The sequence below is a fragment of the Eptesicus fuscus genome, chromosome 2 (genome assembly GCF_027574615.1).
Source record: "Eptesicus fuscus isolate TK198812 chromosome 2, DD_ASM_mEF_20220401, whole genome shotgun sequence".
In the NCBI taxonomy this organism is placed as follows: Eukaryota; Metazoa; Chordata; class Mammalia; order Chiroptera; family Vespertilionidae; genus Eptesicus; species Eptesicus fuscus.
Genome location: NC_072474.1, coordinates 68,857,358 through 68,876,907, shown reverse-complemented (window position 1 = coordinate 68,876,907; position 19,550 = coordinate 68,857,358). Strand labels below are relative to the sequence as shown.

Sequence of the window (19,550 nt, the reverse complement as noted above, 5' to 3'; positions counted from 1 at the left end):
CGAGTCCAGTATGAGGCAATGTCCTGCTTTGATTTATGTAAAACAAATATTCTTTTTTTTTTGTAAGAAAGAGTTACAATTACCCTTCGGACTTGTCCAACCTTTTGTGTTTATGAATAGAGTATCAATGATGATTCCGTTACCTTCTAAGAAGTGACAGGTTAAGTACAGTGTAAGTTCTGTGATTTAAAGTAAATGAATGAATGGATTCATGGGGATTAAAAGCTTCCTCCATCTGGCAGGAAGGGGTGTATCCTGATAAACCTCTGAGCTAAGGATGTTGCGTATGCCTGAGACCTTTCTCTGCTTTCGACCCAATGTCTTCATTATCCTGTCTTGTTTGCTAAACCTGGTTGTATTTTTTTTACGCTAACATCTTACTTTCTCCTCCGAATGTATTCTTGACTTTTCATTCTCAATGTAGAAACCAGGTGGCACTTTGACCAAAACCAAGTGTCTCTGTAACTTCTGGTGGAGGCTGTTGCCCGGGCCCCAGCCGTGCGGCTGTGCTGCTGGCTTCTTTCAGAAGGTGAGAGTTTCATGGCTCTCGGCTTCCCCTGCCCTCCTGTCTGCCAGAAGGATCCTGTAATTCTAACCACTGCGTGACCTCAATTGCAGTGACACCTTCCTCCCTTTCCATAGTGTCACTTGATCGGGAGCAGCCCCCCCCCCCCCTTTTCTTCCCGCAGGATCACTGGGAGGGGTTCCCTCTCTAGGAACCGTCTTGTCGAAAAGAGAATGGGAAGCCAAGAGTCTCCTGGCTGGACAGGGTATCGCCGTGCAGGAATGAATGAGCAGTGCCTCCACTCCACCCCCTCCCGTGTGTCATAGTCTTCCGTGCATGCCAGGCATGTTTCCTTTTGCTGTAGGGACGCCTAACGAAGGAGCAGGCATACAGTATGAACAGTGGTCATTTCATTTGTTCAGCAAACATTTACTGTGTAGGAGGCAGCCCAGGAACTGGAAATGGGATCTTTGCCCTCAGGGACCTTGTTAGGGAAGAGGGGAAATCAAACATGTTCGTACGCTAGGGCATTTCCGAGGGAGTAGAGAACAGAGTTAAGGACTTAGGTTTGTTGTAAGTTAAACAGACACCAACCCCATGACCCAACGTGTCCACACCTAGATGTTTACCCAAGATAGAGGAAAACAAAAGTGCACAAAGTGACTTAGAAAGAATGTTCATAACAGCCTTATTTGTAACTGCCAACAACTGGAAACCACTCTACGTTCATCAACAGGAAAATGGATCAACTGTGGTACATCCATACAGTGGAATACTACTCAGTAATCAAAAGGAATGAACTCACGATAGAAACAACCACCTGGATGAATCCCAGAACCATGGTGTTCAACTGAAAGACTCTAGAGACAAAAGAATACAGAAGCAATTCTATTTCTGAGGTACCAGAGTGGGCAAAACTAACCTATGACTGCGGATGTTGGTGCTTGCCTCTGGGGGGAGGGAGGATTGACTGGAAAGTGGTAAGGAGAGATTTTCTGGAGCAGTGGAAATGTTCTATGTCTTTTTTTTTTTTTTTTTTTAGTTATGGTTACATAAATATCCACAATGATCAAAAGCCATTGAACCAAACACTTAAGACCTATGCATTTTATTGTATGCAAAGCATTGGTTCAATTAGAACAACTTGGGTCCCAGAGGTAGACAAGGGTGCACATCCCATCTCTGTCTCTAGGTGAATATTACCTTGGGCCAGTTGTTAAATGCCTCTGAGCCTGAAGGCATTGGATAGCAATAAAACATCTTCATAGGGTTATTGTGAGGATTAAGTTAGATAATAAAAGTGTTCAGCTTAGTCAGAACTCAATAAATGTCGGCTAATCATGCACTGTGATAAATATAATATGTGGTTTTGGTGTTGATGGTAAAATTAATTGTACTTTTTGTCAAAGCCATCTTATTTAATATTATCAAGGACCTTGGAACATATTAATCAACTAGAGGCCCAGTGCACGAATTTGTGCATGGGTGGGGTCCCTCGGCCTGGCCCACAATTGGATCCTATGGGGGGGCAGGCCAGCAGGGGGGAGGAACTTCAGGAGGTTGGCGGGCCGGGTTGGGGGGGGAGGGGCCGTGGGAGGTTGGCTGTGGGAGCCTACTTACCACGGGGTGTGTGGGGGTGTGTGTGGGGGGGGCAGCTCCTGCATTGAGCATCTGCCCCCTGGTGGTCAGTGCGCATCATAGCGACTGGTCAGCCAGTCATTCCAGTTGTTCTGGTTGTAACAGTCGCTTAGCCTGAGCATTATATGTATCTTCTTTTTAATGGGTTCTTTTTTTAAGGTTGTAGGGAATTTAAATTTATAGTTCTTGCCTACCTGGTCAATATACCACTGGGGCTTTGCTTTGCCGGCACAAGTAAATCCCAAAGAGAAGAAATACCCACCAGGCAAACCCCTCTGTTTTTGACGACTGATTTGAGGATACTAGTTGAAGCTGAACTCCCAAACTAGGCTCTGGGAACCTAGGTAAAAGGGTTACATATTATATTTTCTTCCAAAGGTGGAAAACAGTTCTTGATCTCTGTATCCAAACCAATATTGTGCTTTTTAAAAATAATGTTTTTTATAATTATACAACTTGGATTTTCAGCAAAATACTTTGGACAGAGTGATAAGTAAAATACAGGAGTTTACTTAATCTATTAAGCTTCCTTTTTTTTCAAATATTTTTATTGACTTCAGGAGGAAGGGAAAAGGAGAGAGATATAGAAAGATTAATGATGAGAAAGAATCATTGATCAGCTGCCTCTTGCACGCCCCACACTGGGGATGAAGCCAGCAACCTGGGCCTGTGCCCTGATTGAGAATCGAACCATCACCTCCTGATTCATAGGTCGACGCTCAACCACTGAGCCACACCAGCTGGTCAAGCTTCAGTTATTATTAAGTTCAACAGAGTGTTTGCCAAAGATGTTTCCTATACTTTGCCAGCTCCAGCAGAGGCATTTTGTTGTTGGGTTGGTTTAATTCATTCAGTAAACCTGAACCATTTACTGAGAACATTTTATTAGCCTCTGGAATTGGGTGATGAATAGGAAGATATTTTACACTCAAGGATTCACAGACGCCCTGACTTAGTATAAATGTGTATCCATTTCTCTTGAAATATTTGTCAGGGCAGAGGGTTGTCTTCTACCCCCACCCCCCCACCCCCACCCCCCACTCTGCCCTGTCTTTTTTTTAAGCCTCTTGCTTATTGTGGAAGTTTAAAATCCCGTTTCTTTTTCATTATACTATTTTCTTAAACATCAGAGTCTTTTGCTAATGTTTTCTCTTGTTATTCATTACTAAAAATAACAACAGCAACAACAAAAGGACCTTATGTACAAAGGCAATTCAGTGTCAGGGAAAGGGCTTGGACTGTGGAGCCAGGATGACTTAGGTTAGCATCTGAGTTCCACCATCTACTAGCAATTTAGGTTAAGTTCTTAAAGTTTCCTCATCTGCAAAACGGTGATAAAAATACCTTAACAGAGGTATTAATACTTATCAGATTAAGGCTGTTACAAGGATTAAGCGACAAAATACATGTAAAGATAACTAGCTTAGCACCTGGTGGGTGTTAACTTCGAATGTGTATTGAGTATTTGCTAAGAGTGGAGCACTGTCTGGAACTTGTATCTTCCTCACCCTCCTCTGAGGTAGGCACTACTGTTACCTGCTTTTAAAGGTGAGGAAACCAACACAGCTGAGGCTAGGCGTGGAGGTGCCAGGACTGGAACCTAACAAGACCTTGCCTCTCACCTGAGGAGGTTCATCATAGATGTCAGTTAGTTTTCTCCCTAGGTAAAATTATTTTTTATTTAATAGCTACAAGGAGAAAGGAACATTGACAAGTGCCCTCCCCTCCTTTGTGGGCTGCCTGCAAGTGAACGGTGGTGGTGGAGGAATTGATGACTCCTGAGTGTGTTCTTAAATGGTTAGGGGTCTACTTAGTACCTTATTGCTTGGGGGTGGGGGGACGCATGTTTGCAGGAGAGGCGCTAATGAACTTGTCACATTCTTCCTCCAACCCTCAAAATTCTGCCTGTCACTCACTCTCTCTGACATTCTTCACCCCCCTACCCCAGGGACTCCAATTCAGCCGTCAGTTGGTGAACAAACATGTGGAGAACCAGATGGCTTCTTAAGATTGGCCTAGACTTTTGTGAAGCCCATTTAGGGACTGACATAGATGCCATGTTACCTTGGTTTCCACAAGGAAGCCAGGGTGAGGAATGTGTCCCCCAGCCCTGGCATCGTCAGAGGCAAAGGAAACTGTTGACCCAGGATATTCCCTATTTCCACTGGCATTATCTCAACTCGCAGATTCTGGTGAAACCCGAGCTAAAAATTTCACGTAAAAATATAAATCCCAGCCCTAGCCAGTTTGGCTCAGTGGATAGGGCATCGGCCCTCGGACTGAAAGGTCCTGGGTTCGATTTCATTCAGGGGCGCACGCCTCAGTTTCGGGCCAATCGATGTGTCTCTCTCACATCGATGTTTCTCTCTGTGTGTCTCTCCCCCCTCTCTAAAAATCAATGGAGCCCTGACTGATTTGGCTCAGTGGATAGAGCGTCGGCCTGCGGACTAAAGGGTCCCCAGGTTCGATTCCGGTCAAGGGCATGTACCTTGGTTGCGGGCACATCTCCAGTGGGAGGTGTGCAGGAGGCAGCTGATCAATGTTTCTCTCTCATTGATGTTTCTGACTCTCTATCCCTCTCCCTTCCTCTCTGTAAAAAAATCAATAAAATCTATTTTTAAAAAATCAATGGAAAGAATATCCTCGGGTGAGGATTAACAAAATAAATAAAAATGAAAAATAAATCCTAGGTGGTAGGTTGAGAACTCTATTGATGTGATGAAGACATAAGAAGTCACATTGGCCAATTTATTAAAATAATGTGTAGATCCCGGGGGGCGGGGGAAATGTGGTTAAATATACAGACATGATTTCCTATTTAGATCTGAGCCGTTTCACTGGGTCCCACTAAGATGCTCTGTACTAGCGTTCTGGACACCCCAGCCTCTCCTTGCAGTGCGGCTAGACAGCCTGTCTCAGGATCCTTTCCTCAGCCACCAAGGGGTGCAGGTCTGTTTACAGACCCATCAGAGAAGCCCCCCAGCATGCAAGGCGGTGCTGTCGGAGGCGATGGGCTGAACGAAGCTAGAGGGAAAGGGGGGGACCCCTTTGGGCTTGCAGCCCTGCCTTTGAAGGAATTTGACTGTGTGTATTTGAAGTTCTGTCCACCCAAGTGAGCCCCATTATCTCAGGGCAAAATTTCTGGCAGACAAAATTCTTTTAGGGCTCTGCTCGCTGAAGGAGGAGAAGAAAGCCGGAGGAAGAACCTATCAAGATCCTAGCTCTGTGGTTGCCTCTGACCTTTCGAGGCTGCTTCCCTGTGTGTAGGCTCCACTTGTCTCTTATTTGGACTCACAGTCGATGTGCATGGCTAACGTTGGGAGAATTGCAGGACTGTCACTGGAAATCCCTCTCTGCCTCCCTGTCGCCTCCAGCCTCTTTCCTCAACTTTAAGCTCTTTGTGATGGTTTCCATGGTTACCTCTTCACCACTAGCAGCTGGAATGCCATAGTGAGAAGAGACTGCCTCCCCTACTGAGCCAGGGCTGGCTGGGCCGAAGGCCACCGATCTGCAGCTGGATCTGCAGCTGGATGTGTGACTTGGGGTCACAGCCCACAGCCTTCACTTTGTCATGGGTTCTGTGCCGTTCCCATGCTTGGTGTGCTGGGGTTGTAGTGGAAGGGGGGACAGGAGGTGATGTACAGCTCACCGAGTATTTCCTGCCTGGGCTGGCCTGGCCTGGCTTGGCCGCCCCAGGACCTGCCCAACTCCTGCCTGATGCCCAGCCCTTCTGTGTTAGTGCCTAGTGCAGGGGGAAGCACCCGCTCTGCCCTGTCTGATAAAACCTCTCGACCTGCCTTCCCTGGGCTTTTGCTCCCAATACCGTCTGTTGGTGGGTTAGTGAACATTAACAAGGCCAGGCTCCAGTCTGGAGGGAAATCGGTATCAAAGGGAGGCCCTGGGAACTGGGGGGCTGCATGGGGACTGGAGGCTCAAGATGAGAACACAACTAGCCAAGAGTCTGTCTTGAAGCTGTCTGCTGAGATACTGCTGGAGGCTTAAATTCCTTCTCGTTTGCAGTCCAGTTGGCCCCAGAGTTAACACAGGAATTCTAACTACAGGTGGAAATTAAGCAGCCGGGGTAGTGAGGGTAAGAAGTGGTAGAAACCACCACAGACCATCACTCCCTGAGGAAGACTGCTGAACGAATTGTTGTGTTCCTCCTGGGACCAGGCGACTAACTCTGTTTTCTAAAGCTGGTCCAGCCCTACAGATACCTCACTAAGCCCTTGGGTGACGCGATGTTCACCATTTGGAGGTTGGGTCCTGCCTTTACCACTTCCTTTGTGATCTTGAGCAACGTGTTTATATTACCTGTGCCTCGGTTTCCATGTCTGTGAGGGGGAGACAGTACTTCATAGGGTTGTTATGAGGATGAAAATGGTTAGGTAAAAATACTTTGCAAATTGTAAAGCTCAACACAGATGCCAAATTTGTAATAATTTTAAATGATGTTTTGTGAATGCCATGCTAAAGACACAGATTTTGTCAGTCCCACTTTCGTATTATATATGTCAGTGGGTCCAGAATTCCTCTGGGGAGGATAAGGTAATGTTGGGATGAGTAAGAACCTACAGGATTAAAAAAAACCCGCAGAACTCTAGACTGTATTACACTAACCCTGTAGTAACAAAAGGAAAGGAAAAATGATGGAGATTTGTAAAAATTCAGTACATGGAACCATCATTACAAGCACCTTGAAAAGGTATATTGTAAACCTCAAACAATTACTTTTTCACAAATGGGCTGCATTTTGATACCTTGCCCTCCATTTAAACTGCTCCCAAAGAATATAAAGCAACGGCTGGGGGGGAGCTTGGGAGACAGAGAGAGTCCTGCTTTGGGTGATAGCAAAGGTTGGAAACATTTAGGTATGAGATTTGGAGGCATTTAAATAGCATGGAATGTCTATTATCTACCCTAAAAAGCAGAACGAATCTTGCATATTGTGGACATAAATGCAGCTGGCACGAGCTTTTCTAAAAAAATGCATGTGAGCTTCTTTCTAAGACCCAGTAATCCTCTTGGGCAAAGTGAGGATTAAGGCCTCCCTCACAACCAGGGGGTGAGTTTAATTTTGCTAAGATTCCTTAGCCGATGCCAAATTTACTAGCAGCTGGGGACCTACTTCCTCAATGAATGACAGTCTCCATTTACATGTTTAACGTCCACCCCTCTTCTCTAGGCAGTCTAGGACTGGAGCAACTTATTTGCAAGTAGAAATGCAAGAGAGAAATGCTGGCTCCCACAGACCACATTGTGCCCCAAGGGACATTGGCAGTTTCCCTTTCTAAGGACTAAAAGGGCCCATCCTTACACCACCATCCTGACACACCCATTAGGTGACTTCCCTATTCGGTCTCTTTCAGATTGGCCACTTGGATTGAATGATAATGGCTCCTGTCTTACAGTGGTTATCTCAGGCCTCCTATTGACTGGCAGCCTTACCAATAACATAAACAGCCCATTAACACAGTTTACATGTTATATGTGGTACTGTATACTGTACTACAATAAAGCAAGCTAGAGAAAAAATGCAATTAAGAAAATCATAAGAAAGAGAAAATACATTTATTGAAAAACTCTGCATATAAGTACAATTCACACCTGTGTTGTTCAAGGGTCACCTGTATCATATCGTCCTTAGGGTCACAGGGCTTGCCATCAGCTGGATCTGGATTCCAATTCTTGTTCCACGAGAGTTTGAGCAGTTTCCTCTGCTTCTGAGCCTCAGTTTCCTCATTTGTAAATTAGGGATGTGATGGCATAACAGTACCTACCTTAGAGATTGGTTGTGAAGATTACAATAAACTGTGGAGGTAGTAATTTAGCACTGGGCCTGGCTCAGAACTCTCCATAAGCTAATTACAACCTCTGGGACTGCTGCTTTGATGCCTGCTCCCTGTGAGGCACGTGATAGGAGGGAAATTAACATACATACAATGTAAGAAAGTAGATGGAAAGGAGCTGAGTAGACTCTTCTTGTCTTATGTGCTCTCTATCTCCCTAGCAGTTATGATTTGTAATTATATATTTGTACCGTTATTTTGCCCATGCTCCCCATAAATTTGCAATGTTATAGAGGGAGGGATTGTGTCTATTTTGCCACTGTTACAAGCCCAGTGCCTAATCTATTGTGTGGTCCATGGCTGACCCTTAATGATTGTTGATGGAGTGAATGGATGATTGAGCTGGGTATAGAAGTTGGCTCTGAGCATGAAACATGGACTGTATCATTTCAGCAGTGTGATCAGGTTAAGAAGTTCTGAGTCAAGAGCAGGAAAACAGTCTGGGTATCAGGGGGCGAGGGGGGCCTTCGAAAACTAGCCTCACCTTTTCTCTAGATCAGGCGTCCTCAAACTACGGCCCGCGGGCCACATGCGGGTGTTTTTGCCGTTTTGTTTTTTTACTTCAAAGTAAGATATGTGCAGTGTGCATAGGAATTTGTTCATAGTTTTTTTTTAAACTATAGTCCGGCCCTCCAACGGTCTGAGGGACAGTGAACTGGCCCCCTGTTTAAAAAGTTTGAGGACCCCTGCTCTAGATCTAGGGACAGTTACGAGAGAGGTCCCATCTAAATCTCAATAACGCTTCTTTCTTTGGAAGAAACTTTTCTTTAAAGAAGCTTTTGGTATTAAATGTTTGCCACCTGTGTCAATGGACTTTCAGGATTGTAAAATCCAAAGGCAGCATGACATAACAGACGGTGTGGAAGCTAGAGTTCGGGACCCTGGCTTCACATGCCCGCTTTGTCACTTATACATCCTGACCTCGAGCAGGTAACCGTCCCAATCTGAGGCTGTCTGCATCTGCTAAATGGGAACAAATCACACCTACTCTACTTGCCCTTCAGGATTATTATGAGGGCCAAATGCAATAATATACATAAGGTGCTTTCAAGCTGTCATCTATGATATTAAAATGAGGAATTGTAATGGTTCACTGGGAACATGAGGCGAGAGTGAGAGCAGAAAGGCAAGGGCTGGATTTTCTCAGGGAGGTTTCGTCTCCCTCTGCTAATACCGATTTCTGAGAAATCCCACTTCCTCTCCAATGAGTGAAGAAGCTCCCCAAGTATATCAGTGTTTGCAGAAACTATCAGAGTAAATCCTGCCACAGCGTGAAGTCTTCCCACTGCTCAAATTGGCTCCTAGGATACATACATCCACTTCCATTTCCCGACCAAGATTTTCCTTTAAAAATATGGAGAAATTAGACTCTCAGGCTCATCTAGTTAGGGGAAAAAATAAGGCTAATTTACTTTTTCTGATAGTTAAAATGATAAATGTTAATTGTAAACAATTTGTAAGAAACAGAAAAAAAGAAGAAAAAATATCACCCAGAATCTTATGACCCAATAGTAACATTTTGGTGTATTTGCTGGTCTTCTGTTTGCATGCATATCTTTTTTGTTCCATATGAGTAGCAAAAGGAAGATGTGGAAGAAATGACAGGCATGCCTTGCTTGGCATGTGGCTGATGGCTAAGAAAGAAAGTATTCAAATCCTAGTTCTTCTCCTCAGAGGCATTTAATGAGGGGTGGAGTGAAGAGGATGTGGCATTTGGCCATACTTTCTCTACTTTTATTTCATTTCACTTTCTTTATCTGTAAAATGAGGACCATCACTGTCTCAGATGATAAGGATATTAACTGAATAACTTTGAGAAGCACAGTATCTGGTACATACATGTGCCTAATAAGTGTAAGTTTCTTTTCTATTGGTAAGAAGTTATCATTTAGTGGGAGGCCCTGTTCTCAGTGCTTTACATATATCAATTCATTTAAGCCTCACAACTACCCTTTGATGCAGGTGCCATTGTCCTATTTCATGGAGAAGGAAACGGAGGTTAAGCAGCCTGCCCAAGGTCAAGCACCTACTGGGTGATAGAGCCTGAACAGGAGCCTGACAGCGGCTCCAGAATCCATGTTGCTCACACACATCATACAGCCTGCCACTAATCGGGGTTGATGTACAGTCAGGCTCTGAGTGTTTCACAGAGTATCAAACCCTTCCAGTGGGGGAGTTATCATCAGTTTAACTATAAGTCCTTGCATGAAGGCTGTTGGGCTAGGTCAGTGGTCGGCAAACTGCGGCTCGCGAGCCACATGCGGCTCTTTGGCCCCTTGAGTGTGGCTCTTCCACAAACTACCACGGCCTGGGCGAGTCTGTTTTGAAGAAGTGGCGTTAGAAGAAGTTTAAGTTTAAAAAATTTGGCTCTCAAAAGAAATTTCAATCTTTGTACTGTTGATATTTGGCTCCGTTGACTAATGAGTTTGCCGACCACTGGGCTAGGTGATACAGACTTCAGTAGGTGGGAGGATTGAAGCCTAAAGTAAATCTGAACAGATTAAATGTGTATTGGGTTAAAAGTTTGGCTTTATTCCCTACCCACCTCTTTCCAGTCTTTGTGCAAAGCTGACACAGAAGTCATTGGTTTCAGGGAAAAAATCAGAAATATGCTGAATGCCAGTGGAATAAATCATACATGCGGGTTCATTTGAGTGGTTTCAGGGGCAATCAAGTGAGAAAGAGCAGCAGCAAGAGAACCAGGAGGTACAAATGGACGTGGATCTGAGACACAGATGTACACCTACGCATGGCTGAAGGGTTAAGTATGACCCTCCTGTAATAACCAAGCTGCCAGACCAGCGTGGGTGAGCCAAAGACAGAGAGGTTTTGTTATGCCTGTGATGGAAAGCACCAGATAGGATACAGGGCTGAGGGGATACAGAACAAGCTTCCTCAATGGTCACTAATGATTAAAAAGCAAAAAAAAAAAAAAAAAGGAGAGTAATGAAGGGACAGTGACCCAGAGGTTAAAGTCTGAATATATAGGTCCCAAAAGGTCAGTAACAGGAACAAGGGGATTTTAAAGACAGAGCAATTTATTGAGAATGCGAAACTTTGATAAATGCTCAGCCACCAGAAAATGAAGAACAGCTGTGTTAGCCTAAGAACAGAAATCTATACCCACCAGTATCAGTTCTTAAAAACGTCTTGCAGACACTCAAGACTCCGGGAATATGAACCTTCTGCACTCTAGGAGACTGAGGGGACAAGTGCTGGGAGCTTATGGCGATGACACTAAAGGCAGGACAGAGAGATGACAGTAAGTCCCGCTTCACGCACGATGGACATGGAGCAGGACACAAAGAAAAAAAGACACACGGGAAACCAAGAACATGACTTAAAATAGGGCAAATTATGAAAAGGAGTACACAGACACACCCAGCATAAATCCAAAGGAATTTCTCCAAAAGGCTACCCCTGGCCTGCACCCAGAGCAAATGGGGTCCACGCCCAAACGTGAAGGACATCTGTGGATAACCCAGGAGAGAGGGGTACCTTTCAGGAATTGGGAAGTAGCCCCAAAAGGTGGAGGTTTGTTTCCGTATTTTTTTTACTTTGAAGCTGTTTCATTCATTCTACATTGTTTTTTTGGTGGTTGGGTTGTTATTTTTTGTGGGTTTTTTTGGTGGGTTTTGTTTTTGTTTGTTTGTTTCGGTTTTGTTTTGTGGGTTTTTTATTTGTTTTTAGTATCTTTAACCGTTCGTACATCATAAGCGTCTGTAGACACAAGTGGTGGACCTTTTTAAGTTAAATTCAAAGTATCGTGGCAGTGAACTGGTTAAGTAAAAATAAGTAGCTTTGAGTACCTTTTAAGTAAAAATAAGATCATTTGGTAACATGTTTCATTAATGGCTCCGTCATCACCCTTCTCTACCTGTTCTGTCCAAAACTGGGTTCGTGGTTCCCAAGGCCTTCAGAATTTGTGACATAAAGTGAAAACACTAAACCGGAAAGAAGAAGCGTGAGTGGCTGCCAGTGATTTTCATAGTGAGTCTGATTCCATGTGTGGCTTGGCCAGGATGTATACCACCTCTCAGTGTCTCAGTTTGTTCACCTGGAAAATGGGGCTAAAGTATTAGTTCTTGTCTTCTAGAAAAGTTATGAGAGTAACTCTCGACATAGGGGGATGTACACCTCGCTTTAAAAGGAAAGGCTTGACTAATGTGCCCCAGGCACGCACGTGGTACCCTGGGGTAGCACCATTTCCTGATGAGATCCAAGCGTGGCAGCCGTGGCTGGTTCCAGTCTGTCCTGAGGCAGGTAGCACAGGAACCTCAGGTGGGTAGAAAACAGTGTGAATTGGAGACAGCCCCGGTTCCATAGACAGATACAGTAACTGGCAAGGGGAGAGAAGGGCAAAGCGAGGATCCCAACATGGGAGTCATTGGGACGAAAGGCTTCCCATCCAGGACTATTTTCCACCTAGATTGACTATGGCATTTCAAAGCCAGAAATCCTAAATTTGGTGGGAGACGTAATGTGCAGAAGGAGGTGATGGTGCTTAGGTATCATGAAGGTAAAGATGAACTTGAGCCTAGAAATGGAAACTCCTCGAGACTCCCTGGTCATCTCTCTCTATTTCTTGAAATGACAAGAAATCAATACCATTCAGGGATCCCACCCCCTCAGCCAAGGCCTGTGCAGCGGAGAAACAGCGTGTGTTTGCACCTTCTCCGATGCCTGCTTCCATGATCTGTGAGGGGCACACCAGACAGCTCCCCGAGGCGTAGACCTCCGAAGACAGACACTGGAAGCATGTCGGTACCCAGCCAGGTGGAGTGTGGCAAACCCACTGTCGAGCCCGGTGCCGGTTGCCGTCGGATCAGTGGAGGCCTTAGAGGTGTGGTGAGGGCATTTGGAAATTCCACAGCCAAGACTCTCCGAAAGAGGAGACATATGCCCGTTCCCATGGCACAATGCGTTGGCCACATGGGGCTTAACATTTTTCTCAGACTCCCTGGAAGTAAGGAGGAACAAGTTACGGGGATGGTGTTAGGGACCGGGTGCGGGGGGGACGGGATTTAAATGGACACACACGAGGCTTGCCTGCAGGGCAGTGGAATCCAAACAATCTGAAATAGCTGGGGCTCAGGAGCTGGCATGTGCTGCGAGCTGCGAGCTGCCACCCGCTGAACAGGGAAGGGCTGCTCTACAGGCAGATGTTCTCCTGAGGTGAGGCAGCGGGGCGTGGTCTCGGGAAACCACCTGTCTGACCCTTGGCTTCGGCGAGTCCAGTTTTTCACTTACCCACGGATGCTGAATTATAGGGGAGTTCACCCTCATCATAGCGAGTGTATCTTTCGTCCCCCTTGGCTGGAAACCCTGTTATTCTAAGATTGGCAGTGCTTTAAAGAAACATAGAAGTGGATTTGCCTGCTTTGGGGCAGAGAACTTCAGTGGCTGCCGGCTTATAACTCTGCTCTCAGCTGTGTTGTTTTGCTCTAACTCCAGGGTTGATTTTCACGCGTGCTTCTTGTTAAGAGTCACGTGTGCCCTTGCCCACGAACACCCATCGCGCTCAACTTCCTGTTCCCTGTTTTTTTGCCAGAGATGCGTGTGCAGCGCCGGGTCCTGCAGATACTGGCACCCCTGACTCCTCCAGCCCAGAGCACCTCCCCTCTGGCCCCCAGCACAGGAAAGCCGCATGGTCAGGAGGAGCTAAGCTTCGGCTGAAACCCAGGTAGGAGGCGCAGAGGTCTGTACCGAGTGGTTCAGAAAAGGGACTGGGAGAGGGAATTGGGGGCAAGGCTGGTGAAAATACAGGCTTGTGGGAGTGGCAAGGAGGGGCTGAACAAAACGGCCAGAAGCTCACAGGTCAGAGGATAATAACTTAATGGCAGTTTTCAAACTAGGTTCTAGAGAGCCCAAAAACTCCTGGGACGTAATCCAGGGTCCCTCGAATCATACGATTCAAAAACTTTTTAAAAATATATCCACCATTGTTTTTGAAACTATAATGAAAGTCACTCAAAGTAATATACCAACATCTGATACTTTGGAAATGACACTGTGTGTCCAATTGTGCAGCAATTTGCGCTGATATTCATGTAAAACTCTTCTTATCTCTAATTGAAGAATGTCCTGAAATTACTAAATTAGCCTAACAAAAAATTTGCGGCTACTTATCTGTGCTTCTACACGCTAGGTGGTGTGCTGGGGCTTTGCACATCGCATGAAATTCTCACACCAGTCCTGTGAGGTTTGCAGTAGGATTCTACTAGGAGGTGGTGGGTTCAAATTCAGACAGTTTGGCCAGGCTCATAGCCACTATACTTTATGGCCCCAACAGCCTGCGTAACAGAACCTACTTCGTAGGACAACCACGGCAATTCAACGAGATAAGGTATTCAAAGCACTTAGCACAGAGCCCGCTCATAGGAAATGAGAACTAACTGTTAGGTAAAGTAAGTATCAGGTGGTAGTGTAATATTGTTATCTTCCCGTGTAACTGCAGGTGCCTTATTAAGCTCTCACAGTTTCCAGTCTGCAAAATGAGTTTAATAACTAATCATAGCGTTGCTGAAAGGATTGAAAGGGCTGATACACACGAATCCCTTCGGGCGGTGCCCAGCACGTCACAGCACTCAACCAGCGTGACTGTGGATGTCAAGTACCCTGATTTCACTTGGGGATTCTCATGTAGACACGTGAATTTGCATTATAAACATGTAAACGTCGTGTTTGATCCTCGTGTTTCCTTGGTCTCCTCTAATCTGTAATTTCCTCAGTCTTTCCTTGCCTTTTATGACCTGGACACTTTCGAAGAATGTGGGCCACTTATTTTGTAGAATGCCTTCTCTTTGGCTTTGTCTGATTGTCCCATGGTTAGACTAAGGTTATGCACTTTGGCAGGAATACCTCAGAAGTGATATGTCCTCCTTCGTGTGTCCTAGTAGAGATTATCTAGTGTAAAAATTATCAATATATTTTATTACTGGTGGTGTTAACCTTGATTACTTGGTAAAGGCCTCTCCATTCTAGTTATTATTTGTCTCTTTGTAATTAATAAATATCTTCGGAGACATAACTTGGAGGCTATGCAAGTATCCTGCTTCTCCTCAAACTTTTCTCCCACTGATTTGAGTATCCGTCTGTGGAATTGTCTGCAACCATTCTTACTGGAATGCTCTAAAGATGATTCTGTATTTCCTTCTACATTTACTCATTGGAATTCTTCTGTAAGGAAGAGCTGTCTCTTTCCCCCACTTATTTACTTACCTAGCTGTTTATATCAGTAAGGATTCCTTCACGTATCAGTCATATTTCGTGGGTTATAATCCAGTACTGCTGTTACTTACTTTATTGTTCCAGATTTGGTCGTTGGGAGCTCTTTCAAACTGGCTCTGGTCTAAATCCTGGTTTGAAATATGGAAAGGGGTAAGATGCTGCTGTCTTATTCTTCACATAGAGAGCAGACATGATGGGCTTATCATCTAGGGGCTTATAAAGGTTGAGGTAGGAAGTTAGAAGTGGGCATTGAGCAAGTGTGACAAGTCATGGAAGCCTGTATACTGACCTTGGAATTAGAAAGTGCTTGGGTCACCCCATGAGCCAATTCCAAGTCCAGTGGGCCACAGGTATATATAGCTCACTTTTCATGGGGAAAAAAAATAATAAAAAGCCAGGAAGTATTTCTCACTTACTTATAAGAAAAGAGCAAAAGGAACAACTTGCCTTCCCCAGGTGTATACAGGGGCCAGCCAGACACCCAGGTTTAAGACAGAGGATCTTAGGCCCTGGCCGGGTAGCTCAGTTGGTTAGAGCATTGACCCAATACACGAAGGTTGTGGGTTCAATCCCCAGTCAGGGCACATACAAGAAACAACTAATGAATACATAAATAAGTGGGACAACAAATTGATGTTTCTTTCTCTCTCTCTCTCTCTCTCTCTCTCTCTCTCAAAGCAATAACATTTTTTAAAGTTATTTTAAAAGAGGGGGGCGCGGATCTTAGTGGCCCAGGATTTACTAATCTCACAGATCCAATCCCATCCTCCTATAACTTCTCTCACATCTAATTTAGTAGGAATCCTGTTATCTAACTTACCTTAGCAGAAGCTTCTCCTTAAACAAATATGTCAGGCTTTAGGCTAGGATAGTTTACTGAGTTGGTAAAGGAGACAAAACGTTCTAGCTTAAAACGCAAGATTTTCCGAGCCAGTGCTTTCCTCCATGAACTTCTCATCCCTTCTTCACCTTCCACCGCCAGTCACCGCCATCATTCTAATAACGACCTCCTCTAATTAGTAAGCATTTACCCATACGTGGTGACGTGCTTTGTGCCCCATCAAGTAAATCAAGTTGAACGGATGATAGAAACTCAGGGCTTGACTCCTAATTCACTCTCAGCGAGCAGCAAGGTTAGTTCAGCCGGCACATTGCACTTCCCTTGGCCATGAGTCTGCTTCCCTGACGATGCTGACTTTGTGTTCTCAGGACTCGAGGCTTAGGAGGTCTTGGTGGATGTTGGTATGGGGCCCCTGCTTTAGTAGCCTCTCAAACTGTGGGAAGCTTAGAGCAATTAACTCCCTTTTGCAGACGGGGCATTTTTTTGCATGTGGAGGAGGGTGTGGGTTTAGCAGAGAAGATCATTCAAGGAAACTTCCTGATTTTAGTTTGATGAATTTTTATCAGCAGATGATTTTCCTTGCTTCCCTCCTCTTCCTGCCCGCAAAATAAGAATTCTGGCATTTTTAAGCTGCATGCTGAGATGCTGGGTCTTCTCAGGAAACATTACTCAGCCGTGCCCTGCTGAGCTGCTCCCCATTTGTCTTCCCTCTTCTAGAGCAGGAATTGAACTTAAATGGCCAGTTTACAGAGGTGACTGGGCACGAGGTCCCTCCCTCTGGCACTAAACTTGGTGAGTTCCGGGTGGTTCAGGCTGTCTGGGAGGAGCAGAAAGAGCAGGAGCGGGGTACAATGGCTTTTTATCCACCCTGAATATGACATTCAGGTGGCCAGAGGGTTGCTATCTAGGATGTTTCTGCTTGCCACAAGGTAAGGCCTCTCTTATGTTAGAATAAGATTTAGTTCTTTCTTGGCAGGATTCTCAATCGACAAGCCTATCACAGGTGTCTGTCTGATGTGCTATATCTGTTTATAAAGAAAAATAGCCAACCCCATGTTAAGTTTAAGCCCATTTCTCTAAATTCTCGTGAAAATTATTATTTGAGTACCTCATGTAAGCCAGTGTACTACTCATATTTCTGGGAGGGGGGTGGGTTTTCAATCATTCTCTCTCCCATATATACTGTCGCTATATTTTTTAAATGATGTGTCTATTTAGAGCGGCTTTTATTTCTATTGGTTGATTTTAGAGACAGAGAAGAAGGGGGAGAGCAAGAAATACCAATTTGTTATTCCACTTACTTATGAATTTATTGGTTGATTCTTGTATGTGTCCTGACCAGGGATCAAACCCACAACCTTGGTGTAGCAGGATGACTAACCAACTGAGCTACCCGGCCAGGGCTAGAATGCCTTTTAATCTCATTCAAATTAGCAATTGCTTTGTATTGTGTACTCCACGGATTTACTTCCCCATTTCCCTGGGGGATTTCAGAGCGGTTCAGTTTCTCACAGGGAAAGGCTACTTACCTAAGTGGTAGTAGTCACATTCTCTATTCTCCTTGCCAACATTTGCATAAAGAAACAAAACCCATGAATATATTCTCAGTTTTAAAGAAAAGGTACAGTCTTCTCAGGCAACTTCAACTTTACACGAAAAGAAGTGTTGATTGCGATTGCCGGTCTTACATTCTTTAACTCGGTTCTAATTAAAGGTCTAAATTCTTGATTATCTTTTCTTTTATTCACAAAGTTCAGCTTTTATCCTTACCATCTTAATTCAACATTTTTGTTCAGAGTTATGCTTAAGGCCAATGCTTACTTCTAAGGATGCCTTTTATTTAAAGGAACAGGTGGCTACAACAGTCATAATAATGTTCTAGATCTCAAGGTGACGTGAATATTTATTATTATGGGCACTCAATTTTATTATTATTATACCTTGTAAAGGGTGAAAAAGAAAATACAAACTCCTTATATTATAAAACTCTTATAGAGAGAGAGGGATCACAGGGCTGGTTTTTCAAGTTTTATTTGGCATTCGTTCATTTGAAAGTAACAGAGAGCATTCTTCTGAACTTTATTATTTTCTCCCCAACAGTGTCAGGGTATGAGTGAGTGTTGGTGGAGGTTACACTCCTTGTTGTAAGATTTAACGTGGACGTTTTGGTAGGTAAGGAGTTGGAGCGAGTTTTCAGCTTCTCTGCCTTACAAACCTTCACTGTTCTTTTATTCAGGTTCCAGTATTACTTGAAAGCTTTATTTTTAATGAATAGTTCTTTTCCAGTATGATTTTGAAATACAGATTCTTCTTTAGACCATTGTTTCAGAGTTTTGTCTAAAATTAATGCTTTCTGTTCTTTTCTCTGTTGTTGCCTTTAATTTTTTATGTGTGGCCTCTTCCTCTAAATGAGGAGAAAGAAAAACATAATATAATGAAAGAGAATTGAGTTTCTTTAGTGTTGGAGGCTTAGGGGCATTTATTTGTTTTGTTTAATGGAGTGGTGTTTGGGAGGAAAAATCACGACATAAATGTTAGCCTTTTGCCTCGCACGAAAACCCTTTTGTCTTGGCAGTTATATGAAAATGAATTAGCTTGGTTTCGAAATATCTTGGTTGGTGTTTGGACTTCTTCAAACCCTAAAAGCACAGACTTCCGTGGGCTTACCCATTAAGAAGGTGTGTTTGCAGCCAGTGTTGGGTTCCCTCAGCCCCGCAGCCCACCAAGTGGCAGGGAAGAGCCACGCACACCTTTTGCGGTGCCCTTTGAGCCGCTCCCCATTTGTCCAACCGGGGTCCTCTGGGGGAGCCCCAAAGCAACTTTACCTTTAAAAAAAGGGCAGTAATTCAGGGGCACACACAATATCTCTAGTTTCTCTGCAACCCTCTGACTGACCCTTTCTGAGATCCAGGAGGTTTATGGGTGTCTGCCTGTGTCTGTGTGTGAAAGACAACAAGCCAGCAAGGAAGCGATTTCTTCTGTCCAAGCTCTCGTGACATATTCGATGGTACAGTAGTAGAGAAAAATATTCTGAAATCATAATATCTGATATCTAAAGAAATCAGCAGAAGTCAGTCCCCTCTTCCCTCCAACAAATAAAATGCCTGGTTCCAATCTGAGAGTTGAGAACACCAAGTTATTTATTGATGGGGTTGACGCTATTCATTGACACGGTGCTATTCTGTCGTAATGGAGTTTGAAAGTCAGTGAAAGACAAAGACAAACGCTGTTATAGATCAGAGACATTACAGTGCTGGTATTAACTCCTGCCACGACTTATATGCCAACGCTGACGTGTGGGAAGGAGAGCTGACTGTCCCTCTGTGTGTGGCGGAGTTGAGGGGAGGAGGTTGAAAGGGGAATAGTGAGAAAAAGAACGTTTCAACATCATCAGCCTCTGGTGATGAAGTAAGACATGCACCCCCATTGCTGGTCCTTCTCTTTCACAGTAATAGTTTGGTGTGGTTATCCATAAAGTTTAATCTTT

The 19,550-nt window shown here is 44.4% G+C and overlaps 1 protein-coding gene across 1 annotated transcript in view; it reads left to right on the top strand.

The window, feature by feature from the left end:
- The window catches only part of SHROOM3 (shroom family member 3), a 292,517-nt gene that overhangs the window by 213,399 nt on the left and 59,568 nt on the right, over positions 1 to 19,550 (top strand). Inside the window, exon 6 of the mRNA XM_054728118.1 lies at positions 13,544 to 13,675. Coding sequence (XP_054584093.1) covers positions 13,544 to 13,675 — 132 coding nt within the window. The remainder of the gene's footprint in view (positions 1 to 13,543; positions 13,676 to 19,550) is intronic.